Below are 14,939 nucleotides of genomic sequence, written 5' to 3' on the forward strand. Positions count from 1 at the left end.
TTGAGGCGAATCAGGGTCCACACAGCTCGCTCGGTGTGCCCCGCACTGCCCGGCGCCCCTCCCCTCAATGGAAAGCAAACCTGAAAGCCCAGAACGGAGAAGGCAGAGCCCATTGAGTGTGGTGAAGAACTGGCGCTGGGCTGGCAGCCGTGGTCGACCAGAGCAGCTAAGGTAATTGCCCCACCTTGCTCTCTATCGATTGTCGCTTTTTATTAATTGCGACTTCCGCCACTGCAAAAATTCCATCATCAACACCACCCTCACGACAAGATCCTTGACGACCGACAATTTTTCCACACGACCGCGCCAAGGGTTTTTATTTTCCTCTTCTCACGAACGAAGTATCTTTTACGAGTCTCTATAGCCGTAAAAGTCTCATCATCTTCAAACCCCCTCAACAATCAGTAATCGAGTATCCCCCGAAACAACCACAATCATGGCGGTGCGCGCGCAATTCGAGAATTCCAACGAGTAAGAGAACCCCGCCGGATCGACCCCGCCATTATGCTGCACGCCTTTGCTCCAACAACCCGCACCCTCCGCGATGCTCTTTACCGTAGAAGCAGACATGCTGACGCGAGATCTTTTTTCTCTTTTTTAGAATTGGTTGCTTTGCAACTCTCACCAACTCTTACGCCCTCGTCGCCCCGGGTGCCAGCGAGAACTTCTACAGTGTATTCGAGGCCGAGTTGCAGGGTGTCATCCCCATCTGCAGGGCAAGCATCGCCGGTGTCCGCATCATCGGCCGGTTAACAGCTGGGTAAGCAACAAGCGATGGATCCTTCGGGAGGGTTCGTGTGTTCGGGCATACGGCCTCACAACCCGTGTGAGCTTCAAGTTTTGCTGACTGGCTCCGGCTTCTAGGAACCGCAAGGGTCTTTTGGTCCCCAACACAACATCCGATCAGGAGCTCCAACATCTCCGGAATAGCTTGCCAGATGAAGTCCGCATCCAAAGAATAGAGGAGCGCCTTTCCGCCCTCGGCAACGTTATTGTTGCCAACGACCACATCGCCCTCATCCACCCCGATCTGGAGCGCGAGACGGAGGAGATTATCGCCGACGTCCTCGGCGTCGAGGTGTTCCGCCAGACCATTGCCGACAATGTGCTTGTCGGCTCGTACATGTCGCTCACGAACCAGGGCGGCCTCGTGCACCCCAAGACGTCGATTCAAGACCAGGACGAGCTGTCGAGTTTGCTGCAGGTGCCCCTCGTGGCCGGCAGTGTCAACCGTGGTAGCAACGTTGTCGGTTCGGGTATGGTTGTCAACGACTGGATGGCCGTGACCGGTCTGGACACCACGGCGACGGAACTCAGTGTTATCGAGAGTGTATTCAGACTGGGCGAGGGCCTGGGCCCGGACAACGTCAACACGAAGCTCAAGGACACCATGGTCGAGTCCTTCTACTAAAGAACGGATTGGTCCTTGGGGGGAAAAGGGAGAGCTGCATGTTGAGCGGTTGGCTGCAGGAGTACTTTCTGGGTCGGGTTTTTCGTTGGTTTGGGATACCACTTATTGGGTTGAGCATGGTTTGGTAGGCTCTTCTCGTGAGCCGGGTTTGGGTTCACTCAGTACAGTACAGATGTATCTGTATGGCCGGCATGAATAAAAGCCCCACGTGGGCACTTGGAACCCAATCTTGTTCAATCTCATTGTGCTAGTTGGCTTCCCGATGCATCGAGGCTGTGATTGTAAGTGTGAACCAATCAATGCCGTGGCAATATAATAGACAGGCTTCGATGTAGCTCAGATGAGATCTATCCCCTAGAGAGGAAAATAAAGCTGACGATGAACTTTGCTATACAAGGTTGAAGAACCCCAAACAGCGAATGCGATTCCGCGTACGTAGTACTTGCCGAGCAGGTCCTAAGTCATGACGGTCATTGACGGGAAAAGAGCGAATTACATCGCAGTCCGTGGGTTTTATTTGCCTTTCTGACCGAAGTTGACCGAATCAACACCCTTTTGACGAGTAGCCTATCAAGTTCCGTAGAGCCCCTTTCGACCTCTCCGGTAAAGTTCCAGCCTCCTGTCGCCAAAGCATCTCTTCCCAATCTGGAAAGTACAAGCATTGTTCGGCTGAGTAGGAGAACGGTACGTGCGGAGGGCCGAGAGGGAGAGGGAGGGTTTGTCTTTTGAATCAGTACGGGAGGGAGAAGTGTACCTAGATATGCGCGGCAGTCTCTTTTCCAGAGGAGGTCTAGCCTCAATTCTGGGGGGAAAGTGAATATCTACAGGGCGGCCCAGCCACCGGGTGCAAGGGAATGGTGGCATGGGGAAAAAGAGAGGTCTCTTCTAATGCAAGTCTTGTGCTGTTTCGTTGACCTTTTAGGATGTTCCGACGGTGTTGGACGCTTGATGTGCTTTTCTTTGTATATTTAGACGAGACAAGGAATTTCCACGAGGGGCGCAAAATTTAGACTGCGCCGGTACTGCCTAGGTTAGCAAGGGAGCATGGCAAGCGCGTGATGTTATGGACCGTGGCGGTTGAGGCGTCTTTTTTATTTGGGATGTGGAATGTGGTGGTGGTTCTTTTCTATATGCATGCCTGAGCGTGGCGGGATGGAGAAGGAAGGGCGGGCTTGAGCCGTCGATGTTTTCTTCTTCCTTCTGAGGTACCTTATTCTCGTAGGATTCTATGTAAGTAAGGTTGAGTCGCCTACTTTGACCCCTTTGGATATTAGTGTTCATAGTAAAACGTGTGCCCTACTCCGTACAGAATTAGCGATTTACCATGTTTGGTATTTGTTCCAACGTTGGAATTCGGGAGCTCGGGACGATTGGACGTTTCGCTAGTTTGGGGGTTGCATTCCAGGTTGGTGTCGAAGATCTGCGAGGACGGACTCTAGACGCCGATCTTCCGGTAGATGAAGGCAGCCGACTGCTATTCCTAGGCGGGGAATGGAATGCCTCTATTGTGTAGATACACCAGTGGGTAGGTCACTTTGAGCGAGTTAAGTATTTGTGCCTGTCTACATCTCATCGGGACTTTCAGATGTCAAGCCTCTCGGGGCACGGGCATGGGCACGGTTGGAAAGCACAAGCCAGAGTCACGACAAAGTGGTGAGGAATCATCTGGTGGTTTTTTATGTCGAGTTGCAATGCGATTTCCAGGGTCCAAGAGAAAGGTACCTTTGATTGCACGGACTTGGGGGGACGTGCGGTACGTGCTCCATAAAAAAGAGAGAAGAGGAAGGGAAAAGGCCATCAATTGGGGAAGAGCGTTCGGGAATCGGCGGTGCGTTGGACACTTTGAGAAATGGCGGAAGGCAACGAGGAGAGAGTGTTGTCCGTTGGCATACTGCGTACCAACCTAAGGTAAGGTAGCATGGTCAAGTGACGACGCACTGGATGGCAATTGCAGGGCCGCCTCACTTGGGTTTACTGTTTAGAGCCACAGAGTCTGGACCTGCCAGCCTGTACCTCGCTGCCGGTCCGCTTTTCACTGCCCAAATGGTGATCGGGTCGACGGGTTCCACGGCCAAGTTGCTGGAGACAGGATGGAGACCGCCCAACCACCGCCAATTGCTGGATGTTGACGTCGCCCGCGTCGTCGCCTCCTGCCCGGGTCCTACGGTTTGTTTATCAGGGACCTCCCGGCGTTCTTTTTGTTTTCTCTCCTTCGTCTTGGTGGCTGTCGACCTAAACCTTCCATTCTCTTTCCTCAGTCCTTTGCCTATCGAAAGGAGAAAATCAAGGCTATTTGCTTTTTTCCTTCTCCGTCACTCGCCGTCATAACGTCGGCGCCCCCTGCAGCGCCGGCCTCGTGGGAACAGACACACCTTTTTTCTCTGTGTCTGCGTCAAACCTGGGGTCTTCCCCGTTTCTTCGACATCTGCACATACCACCGATACATTGTACCGGCTATATGCAGCTTCACGACTCTTGGGCCGCACTCTTTGTCTCCCTCGCACGCTTGCATCAACGCTGACGGACACTTGCTGTCTGATATCCATCCCTACGGAGTACCTTACCCAACTACGGATACTCACGCACAAATCGAAACGAAACGACGTTTACCTATCTGTACGCCCATGCTGACTCGGAGGCTCGTCCATCCACTCTTACTATCACATTTCCCTTGACCGGTATCCATCACTGGACCGGGCACCCTAATATCTCCGCTTTTTTATGCCTGTACTATACTTCGTACAGAGCGACCCCGACACTTTTGCATAGTCACAACATTGGAGGACGCAGTCCGAATATCAATAGGTATTATAAAGCCTTGGATCGGGATAATCGCGACTAGCCTCTCAGCCACAAGCGCAGTCGTGTACTCTCACCTGCGACTTTGACAGCTTCGACGGCTTACAGCATCCCGCGCCGCCGACGCCTTCCAAGCCGAACGCTCTCGTCACTTTATTCACGATCTGCGGCTGGTTGCGCACCTTTACTTTCTGTGCGACCATCCCTGTGCGACCTCACTATACTGCAAGTCTGCAAGGACCGGGCACCCAAGGGCCGTCTTCATCGATTCCAACAAGAGGTTCATGCGAGTTGTGCTTGACCGTCCGTCGCCTGTCAACTTTCCCTAGTCCGACCGACGCTCTTCATTCTCGCTTGCAGGGGGACCTGGCATCTCATCACGCCAAAAAGTCTCGCAGACTCGCACTCCCCTTTGTTCCAGCTCGATCCATCCCTACCGAGCGGGCGACCACCACCAGCCGACCGCCCTAAAGTTCCAACGCTCTTCCCTCGAAGAAGTCCGTCTTAACTCTAGGTTGCTCCTAGCTCGCGACGTCCGCCCCTCCCCTTCCGTTGTTTGTGGCCCGAGTCGATCCATTTACGTTCCTGGTCTGGCTGCCAACCCAAGCCCGCGATACCCCCGGCCGTACAGCTAGACTCAAGCTGGGAGACACATATTGCCCGTCCCACACGAAACATTAACTTATCATGCTAAGCCGTCACGCCGCCGCCTCCACACCCGACTCCCCGATGTCTTTCCCACGCCCAACCAAGTCCTCTGGAATGGACAAGACTCAAACTCTACGCCGTGCACATGGGCCTGAGAGCGTTGATCCAGAAGACGATCCTGCTTCCCCAAGCGCTACCCCCGGTGCTGCCTTAAACACCAACCCGCCTGTCCAGCCCGAGCCGTGTCGCATTAGCTCGTCTGGAGCCGATCGAAGCTTTCCTCGACTACACTCTGGTCACCAGAGACAGCACTCAGTTCCAAACTTCCCTTCTACCAGCAAATCCGTCCCACAAGTCACCTTCTCGTCATCCCTTGAGCGAGGGTCTGGCCGCCCCTTGTCGGTCAATATGCCTCTCACGGGAGACAGCAGGAAGCCTTCAGATGCCACTCGAGGAGGCATACTGAGCGGCTGGCTAGGTGGATCTCCCAACAATACAGAGGAAGCCAAGACGAACGACGATACGATAGAGGGGACGCCTACAAACAGGCTACGCAGAAGACAAACCGGTTCAACGGAGACAACACCCAAAGGAGTTTCGCCAAGTACATCACGGTTCGCCTTCTTCAGCTCGCCCTTCTCCAAGAACACCCCGACACAAGTCAGCCCACAGCAGGATGAAGAGTTATTATCTATGAACATCCAGGAAGCGCTCTTCCCTCCTACATCTCCGACTCACAGAGACGCTTTCTCGCCTGCAGCCTTCAAAAACCTAGAGGCTACAGCCGTTGGTCTATTAACAAAGTTCCAAACCGCCTATCAAAGACAAAATGCCGCCTTGATAGAACTACGAGTCGAAAAGGACGCTCAAAACGAGGAAAACGATGAGGCGGACACACGGATCCAACACCTTAAGGTCCAGCTAGAAAATATGGCAAGCAAGGTGGCCGAGCAGGAACAGTCGATGCAACAGCTTATGACTGAACTAAACGCGGAGAAGAAGGCCAGGCAAGAGGAGCGGGCGATGCGTGAAAGGAATCGTCCCATTTCCGAGGGGTCATCAATATCCGAAGATCTCGGCGCCGAAGAGGATCAGGCCAGGAGGAAGTGGAGAAAGAGCGCGGGATTTGACACAGATGAGGAGAGCGTCGAGGACGCCAGCGTTTTCTCGAGGTCACGAAGTCCTACCACCGCCGCACCCAGCGTGTTCGAGGGCAGCATATCGGAGGCATCAGCAACCCCATCAAAGTCCAATTCACTCGGCCCTCCGAGAACCTCACGACCGCCGCCGACATCGAAACCGTCACCACAGCAGGCGAGCGTCTTCCAGAAACTTATGAGAGGGGTTACAGGCGATACTGCGAAAGAGGAGGGAGGCGCGGCATCGTGTTCGAACTGCCGCGGGCAGGACCAGCGGGCCGCGTGGGATACGGTCAGTCTACTGAAAGACGAGAACCGTGGATTGAAGCATCGTGTTGAGGAGCTGGAGTCGTGTGTCGACAGTGCTTTGGACGTCGTCAACGGGCTTAGACTTGACTGACTGTGTCGTCATGTGTGATCTGCATACCCCCAACCGCGCGAGCTATCCTCCGCGGCATGACAGGCGTTTCCTGAGGTTCTTTTCATTTTTTCCCGAGTTAGGAGTTTCTTCGGACATGATGGGACAAACCGATACCAATAAGCTGGCATTGTTGAAATCTTTGAGAGCGGACATGGGAGCATATACCTCGTCACTGGTAGATGATTTGGTAGAGAATGAAAGAAATCTGTCTGGCAAAGAAATCTGTCTGGCTACTGCGTTACTTCTTCCTTGTGACCTCCACGCATCCTGTAGTGACGTTTTCAAGTAAGGCCGAATCTGTGGGAGTAATAGGGTTGTGTCGAGACGGAACAGAATGTAAGCACCTAATCTCAGATTGGGAAGCTGACGTTGAAGAGGGAGAAGGCCAAGGAAGCTTGGACGGGCGAGAGAGAGAGGGAGGTGAGAATTATGGGATGATGGGTTGAAACGGGTGTCTGTGCCACGACGAGGTGGCCTTGGGAGGGCATAGTGGTGTTTCCATTGTTTTTCTGAATTCTGCTGTGGTGGCGTGTCGTGGTTCACTGGGAGAATACAAGTCAAGCATGTGTTCAAGGCTTATGGTTGAGCTTCATAGGCTAGTAGCTTATTTCTTATTTTTTGTATATATTGGATTGCTTCGTATTTTTTGCAGACAGCCTACTTCTTCAAGAGTCAGACTGACTCTGCTTATCTGGTCTCCTTCGATCATGGTTTACTGTTCAGTCTATTCAGGATATCCTACGATCAGGACTCTGATGCGTAATGCTGTTCCCTGTCTATGGCTAGTAGGATCCGGCTGTCGACTCACAAGATAGTTGCCGAGAGACTTTTGATAAGAATTCACTGCGCTACGTTTCTTGTCAGATGGAAGCGGATGGCAGCCCGCTTTAAGGCACCCGTCCAGCTTCTCCGTCTACCCGGGTCGCTTTCACTTTCTCGTCGACCTGACGGCTGGACTTCAGGTAACGCTCTGCGGACATATTCACAGGAAGCCTCCGGCATTAAAGCCAGGCTGCTGTTCACAGCACTTTCAAGAGTCATAGGATGTCTTGATAGCAAAAAAACCAAATTCGTCCTCATCTAAATCCTTCCAGCGAGCCGGTCTGCCGGTTCGAGAGGTACATGTACAGCGGAGTATTCCCCTTCTCCGTCTCCCCCACAACCAATCCGTTCGACCCTCTAGAGGTGGTCCTTTCCGTGGGCGTCGCCGTGGTGGTGGTCGTCGGTCAAGAAGAAGTACTCGTAGGCGCAGTAGCCGGCAAAGGCGACGGTCGCGATGCCGAGGCCGGGGAAGGATCCCTTGAACCGGTTGAATCGCGTGAAGGGGCCCTTGTATCTCCAGGACTCTCTGTAGTCTCCATTGTCAGCGGATGTCGCGGTGTTCGTCAGATACTTCGTGCTCAAGTGCCACTCACGCTCTCTCCCAAGGGTCGTATCTGGGCTGGCCGGCCGCCTCCTTGAAGGCTCTCATGTCGAAGCCGGTGATGTTGGGCTTCTGGCCGCGGGTGGCCGCCATCGCTAACCTGGTGTCCGATGGGCGTCAGCCGACTTCTCTCCATATCATTGTATCAATTGAGCGCCCTTGAGAGCAATTACCTCGTTGGCTGCATAATTGCTGTGTGAATGTCGTCTTGCCGTACAACAATGGACTCTTTGGTGGTGGTCAGTCGAGTTGGGGCGAAGCTGATTGGAGATCTTTGAGATGTTGTCGGCGGAAAGTACCGTGGTACGTACCTGGCCGGCTCTGGTCTCGCACAGACCACCCCTCGTCCTCCACGGTCGGTCAACCAGAGCAAGCCTTCAGGCCTCATCCACACATTCTGTCCAAATCCGAGATAACCAGACGTTCTCCCCAGCGCTTTAGCTCCGCACGAACCCAGAACGACGATCAGCATCACTCAGCAAGCACCCTCGACGCGACGACTTATCCCCTCTCGAAACTATCGCCCTTCTCGTACATTCCAAACGAGCCAATCCGACCATCAGCGGGGAAGAACAAAGGTGCTTCTGTACTGCCAACCACCTCGTCCCTCACTCGCACTTTCAGACGCAAATGCAGGGCCGTGGACCGTCCACAACCCCTCAGAACCCAACGCGACCTTGCCCGACGACACGGCGAACTTCCGATTTTTGTGTACGAACCTCCCGAGAGGCATAGTCTGTTATGCCGCCACAGCTACCTAGGTTCCCTGGCGGGCCCAACACCATATCGCCATACCACCAACAGTTCCCCTCCCACGCCCAAGGCCACGGCCCGAATCATGGACCCCCTCTAGGAGCAAACCCTTCCTACATCAACAGCGCCGCTCAGATGAACGCCTTCTCTTCGAATGGAAACGTCCTCGGCGGTACCCCCGGTCTGAACGGCGGCTTCCCCCTCGGCGCCGACACCGGTCTCGGAAGCCATGCAGCGCGGATGGGTTTTGCGCACGCGGCCAGCTTGCAGCAACAGCAGCAGCACGGGCAGCAGCAACATAACTTTGGGCTCGATCATGGCGCGGCGCCGGCGCGGACGACGCAGAACAAGGGTAGAATAAGGGAGGTGTGGAAACACAACCTTCACGAGGAGATGGCGGTACTACGGGAGCTCGTCGACAAGTACCCGTACATTGCTATGGTTAGCAGATATGCTAGGTATTCTAGATGACGGATCGAGGCTGACAGGACACATCACAGGACACGGAATTCCCAGGCGTCGTGTCACGGCCAATGGGCTCTTTCAGAGGAAAGAGTGACTACCACTACCAATGTCTGCGCACCAACGTCGACATGCTCAAGGTCATTCAGATCGGACTGACGCTCTTCAACGAGGATGGCGAGACGCCGCCAGCAAGACCAAACTCGCAGCAAGACATTGAGCTGAGTGCTGCTCAACGGAGAGCGGCATCGCAAGGGCCGTTCCCGTACGCATGGCAGTTCAACTTCAAGTTCTCCGTCAAGGACGACATGTACAACGAGAAGTCGATCGAATCATTATCGAGTGCCGGAATTGACTTTGCGTCCCTCGAGAGAGACGGCATCGACCCTCACGAATTCGCTTCCCTTCTCATCCCATCCGGTCTGGTATGCTTCGACAACGTGAAGTGGATCTCCTTCCACGGAGGCTACGACTTTGGCTATCTTACCAAGCTGCTGACCTGCAACGACCTCCCCAACGACGAATCGGACTTTGACCAAGTCATGAAGCTGTACTTCCCGTCGGCTTACGACGTCAAGCACCTGATGAAGCACGCCATTCGACTCCACAACTCTGGACTCCTTACCCCCAGCGATCCTAGCAGCGCCGATATCCTCCAGAAGTTTGAGCACAAGTCTGGCCTCGAGAATATCGCCGACTCTCTCAAGATCAAGCGCGTGGGCAATGCGCACCAGGCCGGCTCAGACTCTCTGCTCACGGGCAAGGTCTTCTTCCAGATGCGCGATAAGATCTTTAATGGAGAGATTCCGGAAGAGCATGTGGGCAAGGTCTGGGGTTTGGGTATCCCGGAGCTTCTGGTGTTGGAGAGATTGCCGTTCGGTAACAACGGTGGCAACCAAGATTCGGCGCAAAATCAGGGCCCCAATGGTCAGCACAATGGAGGGCCGAGCACGCCCAATACCGGCAGTGTCGGTCTCGCGAGCACGCCTGCCGCGCAAGCACACAACACCAATGGCATCTCCATGGGACCAATGACCCCAGGTGGGGGAGGCGGGGTCTTTGGCAACTTTGCCTTTGGGGGTGCCAGATAAGCTTCCACTTCTCTACGACTCCTGACTGGGGTTGCATGGGCAAAGAAGTCATATGGCGGACGTTGGACTTCTTTTGGGCGGGCTGGCCATGGTGACTTGCTTCCCGAGGGGGTCTGATGCCGACGCTGGCTTTTGGTTTTGCATACTTTGTCTGTACATTTGGAAGCGTGGAAGAGTTCGCTTCCCTGCATCCCTCTGCCTTATTCTTTCAGTGGAAAAGCTCATAGTCGCTGGGAGTGAAAAGCTCGTTCTTCACGACAAAAAAGATTTATTCTATTTCAATGTTTTATTTTCTTCCTTCTCCGGTCTGTTTATGCGGTGATTGCGTTCTGGAGTTGGGATTGGGGGAAGGGGTTTCCCTCTTTGGTTCCAGCATCACATCCCGTAAGCTAGGACGGCGGCGGCGGCACAACGGGTCGGGTTTGGGCTTTTTTCCATCTGGATAACGGCTGGGGGATAAGGCATCGGGATTTGACTACAAGTTTCTCAGTACGCCTCGGTTGGGAGTCGGGGGGAGTCGCGAAAAGGAGCAGAAGAAGGAATTGGTGTCTAGACGGCAACGGAGGAGGGAGCGTCCGAGGCGGAAGGGAGTCGAAGTAAGAGAGTACGAGCGCACGAAGAAACTTACTCTTTACGCATGTATTGTTATTGTGAATATCCTGGATTAGGGAGGCAACCGGGGGAAACGACTGGAATTCAAATGCAAGTTTAGTTGTTTACACTTTTTGCTGGAGGGTTTTGGACGTGATTGTTCGTGTAAAGTGAGTTGACTTCAAGGGGTTTGTGGTGACTCTCGTAGTCTGTCGAGGACTTGTTGTGTTTGGTGTGAGTTTCTATCAGGCGGGTTGACGACGGGACAGTGACTTCCAACAAGATGAGTGTATTGTGGCGATTCAAGCATCTTTTGTGTGGTACCTAGGCGTGCTGAGATACTTGACGCCGCCTTACACCGCGCCTTTACTGCTTCGCACAGGTGTACGTGGAAACAGATGTTGGTCTCTTACTGTCGACTCTGTTGGGTTGATGGTAAATGAGAGCGGAACCCTGGCAAGTCTCAAATACTGCCATACTTATCAACCAGATATCCTACGTATGTTGGAGTAGGTTGTTTGACTGAAAATGGGGAACTAAGAACGATACTTACGAATAGGCCGTACTTGCGTAAGTTGAAGCTGAATTTTAACAACATGCCGTCCTCAAAGTTTTGCTTCTTGTTCGTGTTCTTAAAACCAAGGGAGCTCGTATTGTTTTGAATCTGGCTGTCGTGGTGGACAATTGCCGAAACTGATAACGAAAGCAATTATCGCAACTCAATGTTGGTTTACCTCGTTCAATTTACTATCGGGATGTATTTGTTGGATATAGTAGAGCAATTCGGTTTTGAAGCAGCTTGCCTCCAAGAAGCGAAGTAGCACTGAGAATGTTCACTGTCTTTGAGACATCAACTACCTTACAATCCCGAAGAGTTTCTGGGATTAGTCTGTCGAGCGGCATAATCATAGTTTTCGATGCCAAGAGGGAGGCAGCATTATAGAGAAGCCATCAACACCTCAAAGTTTGCACTCGATGTTGAAAGACACATTGAACGAAACCAACGAAAACACAGATCTTCAAATAGTGGCTTCTAAGAATACTCTCCCCTTTCGATAGCAGGGAAGGGAGCTTGATCCGAAGTACAATCCCGCGCCCAGAACGGCCGCTTCAGGAGGAAAAGCGGATCTGCCGGGAGCGAAGACTGGGACCCGGAAGGTCTTCATTCATTAAACTGGAGCGAAGAACACAAGGTGGACACCTGCGAGTGCAGTGCAGATGACGTAAACCCGCTCGTTTGCGGACCTTCCAACACCCCGGGTCCGTGCACATGACCTGGTCCTCGTAGATTGTAGTCCGATCCCCTGTGTCAAAACATTCCTTTCCGCAGAGGGTGCGCATGCGCTTTCTTGGAGAGTCTTCCGGCGCGCATTACGAAGCCTTTCCACCCGACGAAATTCTTTTCTTCTTTCCTAGCACAACGGAAGGAATACAACATCTGCGACGACAACCTTCGAAAGACCGATACAAGTTGGAAACGCAGCGCCTCATGGACGCTGTCTCGACCACGACACAATGTTCCACGTCGTGAGCGCCTCGTCGCCGGTGCCATCGGAAATCTTTGCGCTCCTTGCGCTCCTCGTTATTTCCGTCATCGTCCTATTGATTCTGCGCCATTTCCTACCCTTGCGAACGACTCCCGCCTTCTACCTGGTTCCAATCTTCTTCGCATTATGGCTGCCCGCGTGCATGGTACTGCTTGTACCGATCGATTTGGCTTCAAGCGCTAGGACCGACGATGAGGCCACGCGCGGTATCTGGCTCCCCCAGAGATTGTTACTTGTGTCGTGGAGGATTACTTACTGGCTCACTTTCGCCTTGACATGGTGCGTGGATGGCTGTAGTTGTTCCCCTGGGCCATATTGCTAAACATTCGTTGCAGGTTCATCCTCCCCATCCTTGGCGAATACTCCGATTCCGGCTACCGCGAACCGCAAGACAGTCTCAAGTACTCACTCCGTCAAAATGCGCAATACCATGCGATGGTGTTCGGATCTGCTGCTATCGGCCTCACATACCTTTTCGCCAGATATGGCGTCGGCGCCTTCGAGTTCAAAGCCTCCTTCATGGCACTCGCATATTTCTACGGCTTGGTTTTCGCGATATACCTCATGGGACACGGCTTGGTCTCTGTGCCCCGGCGACTACTTCGGTACGCATCTATTAGCGGAAGACTGCGTCGACTTCAAATCCGTGCACCGAAACTATACGAAAAGATGGAGGATTCCCTGCTGAACCTGGAGGATGTCGAATTGCAAGTATCGGAGCTCGGCCGTCGGAAGACCGGCAGCGCAGTCAAATTCAGCGAGTGGATCGACGAGCTCGTTGAAAGCGCCAATATGCCCGAATCCCAGCCGCGCACCGTCGTTGGCGACACGCGCGCTCTGCCAACCGTTATCACAGAGAAGTTCATGGCGGACTTGTCTCGGAAGCTGATGCGAGCTCGGCACACGCGGTCCCGTTACGTGAACGAGTGGAACGATTTGTTGAAGGATGCCTCTGACACGCAAGCAATTCTCGACTCCGCCGCCTCCAAGAAGCTGACGTTTGCCGCCCCTTCACCCCACGCTGGGTTCTGGGATCGATTCACCGTCCACACGCCGTACTCCAGGTACATTTACTATTACCATTTTGAGCCTTATGCCTGCATTGCCCTGGGCGTGTTTCTGGCAGCCGCTTCCGTTCTGATCATCTGGTCTGAATTGGTCAAAGCCGCCTTCCCTCAGCTGTCCGTCATCCGTCTAACCGTTGTCCATCACTGGGTCGGAGAGAAGGGCCAAGTTGGTTTCGCTGGTCAACTTATCTCGGTTCTCTGGCTACTCTACATGTGTGCGGCCACCTTTATCACTATGACGGAGGTAAAGACTTGGCGCGGGCGTGCACTCGTGAAGCGCAATACGGCATACGAATCGGCATTTTGGTACTCTGGACAAGTTGCGAAGCTCAGCGTTCCTCTGTCATACAACTTCATGACTTTCCTGTCTGGCGAGATCTACAAGAAGACACGATTCTATGGCTTCCTCGGAACGCTGGTCAACTTTACCCCGCTAGGCCGCTGGGCAGACTACCTTTTTCCCGTTTTTGTATTGCTCCCAGTGGCGGCCACTCTATTTGGCTTGTACGGGAAGGTCAAGCGCATGTTTGGCTTCGGTGGCGAATTCATCGATGATGATGACGAGAACGGCGATGGACGGGTGTTTGGCACAGGGTCATGGAGGGAAGGTCGCGATCTCATTGAGCGCGAGCTGGGCGGCAACTCTGCCTTGCGTCGTCGTGAAGAGGCTTTCGCTAGGCTAGAGTCGGGCGGAAGATCCGCTCCTGTCCTGACGATTCCTGGCGGACGCAACGGCCTCGCATCATCTCCAGCGAGGTCTCCTGTGCGGGCCACTACTAACCGCCAACCAGGCCAATCGTCCCGAAACAGGCCGTACCGTGATGAGCCGGAGGAAGACCAGAACTTTTTTGAGTCTCTGGGTCATCGGATGAAAAACACGATGGACACCTTTGAGCCCCCACAGTGGTTCCAAGACATCAAGAAACCCAAGTGGATGGGTGGCGATGATGACGAGCCAGGAAACGGTAGCGGCAGTGGTAACGGCGGCGGGGTCGAGTCTGACATTCGACGCTGGTTCGGTGGTGGCGGTAGTAGCGAAGGACGAGTCCGGCTGTGAATTCTCTTTTTCCCTTTGTTGCTTTTGAGTATCACCACGTTGCACGACATTTGGAGTCTCTACCAAGAGCTGGGGAGAACGCATCGTTAGGAGTTTTGGCTTCATATTCCCGCGCCTGGGGCTTTGGGACGTAGCTGTAACCAAACGCACCAAATTGGCAGGGGTAAATAGAATGGTTTAATAGCGGTGCGAGACCCAGCACCTGTTTATGAGATAGAATTACGTTCCATAGATTCCCCACACGAAATCAAAGTAATAGTCAAACATGTTATATGGCTTTTAATGAACAGTCCGGAATCAAGACTAAAAACTGGACGGAGGATATGATAGCGTAGCTGACCTTGGCCGTGTTGTTAACTGATTTGAGCTACCCGGGGCAGCCGGCCCCACTGCGGCTTCGGCAGGAGGCCAGGGTGCAGCAACTGCTCGCATTAGTGGATGTCCCGGTGGACCGTGCACAATCTGCCATGAACTGCGCGACGCATCTTTGGCCTTGGCTTTATTCTTCAACCCAACATCACCACATTACA

The 14,939-nt window shown here is 53.4% G+C and overlaps 5 protein-coding genes across 5 annotated transcripts; 4 read left to right on the forward strand and 1 right to left on the reverse strand.

The window, feature by feature from the left end:
• The first annotated feature begins 136 nt into the window (after window positions 1-136).
• HER10_EVM0009732 (eIF-6 family protein) lies at window positions 137-1,775 on the forward strand. The gene is made up of 3 exons (XM_035479209.1): window positions 137-471; window positions 602-760; window positions 865-1,775. Exons 1-3 carry the CDS (start codon window positions 437-439, stop codon window positions 1,409-1,411), a joined length of 741 nt encoding a protein of 246 aa, XP_035336422.1. The 5' UTR covers window positions 137-436; the 3' UTR covers window positions 1,412-1,775.
• A 1,888-nt stretch (window positions 1,776-3,663) lies between these two features.
• Window positions 3,664-6,628, forward strand: HER10_EVM0007605 (uncharacterized protein). Its single transcript, XM_035477157.1, has one exon. The coding sequence runs from the start codon at window positions 4,898-4,900 to the stop codon at window positions 6,395-6,397; it is 1,500 nt and encodes a 499-aa protein (XP_035336233.1). The 5' UTR covers window positions 3,664-4,897; the 3' UTR covers window positions 6,398-6,628.
• Window positions 6,629-7,261: 633 nt separating this feature from the next.
• Window positions 7,262-8,095, reverse strand: HER10_EVM0003798 (NADH-ubiquinone oxidoreductase B12 subunit family protein). The gene is made up of 3 exons (XM_035473462.1): window positions 8,015-8,095; window positions 7,834-7,941; window positions 7,262-7,766 (listed from the first exon to the last, which is right to left on the reverse strand). Exons 1-3 carry the CDS (start codon window positions 8,026-8,028, stop codon window positions 7,598-7,600), a joined length of 291 nt encoding a protein of 96 aa, XP_035335862.1. The 5' UTR covers window positions 8,029-8,095; the 3' UTR covers window positions 7,262-7,597.
• A 487-nt stretch (window positions 8,096-8,582) lies between these two features.
• On the forward strand, window positions 8,583-10,147 carry HER10_EVM0001047 (CAF1 family ribonuclease; the record flags this gene model as incomplete). Its single annotated transcript, XM_035470808.1, has 2 exons — window positions 8,583-9,035; window positions 9,095-10,147. 2 exons carry the CDS (start codon window positions 8,583-8,585, stop codon window positions 10,145-10,147), a joined length of 1,506 nt encoding a protein of 501 aa, XP_035335617.1.
• Window positions 10,148-12,070: 1,923 nt separating this feature from the next.
• Window positions 12,071-14,651, forward strand: HER10_EVM0007544 (LMBR1 domain-containing protein). Its single transcript, XM_035477097.1, has 2 exons — window positions 12,071-12,564; window positions 12,621-14,651. The coding sequence occupies exons 1-2, from the start codon at window positions 12,254-12,256 to the stop codon at window positions 14,407-14,409; spliced, it is 2,100 nt and encodes a 699-aa protein (XP_035336226.1). The 5' UTR covers window positions 12,071-12,253; the 3' UTR covers window positions 14,410-14,651.
• Window positions 14,652-14,939: the final 288 nt, after the last annotated feature.

This window comes from Colletotrichum scovillei, assembly GCF_011075155.1.
Source record: "Colletotrichum scovillei strain TJNH1 chromosome Unknown Contig00003, whole genome shotgun sequence".
In the NCBI taxonomy this organism is placed as follows: Eukaryota; Fungi; Ascomycota; class Sordariomycetes; order Glomerellales; family Glomerellaceae; genus Colletotrichum; species Colletotrichum scovillei.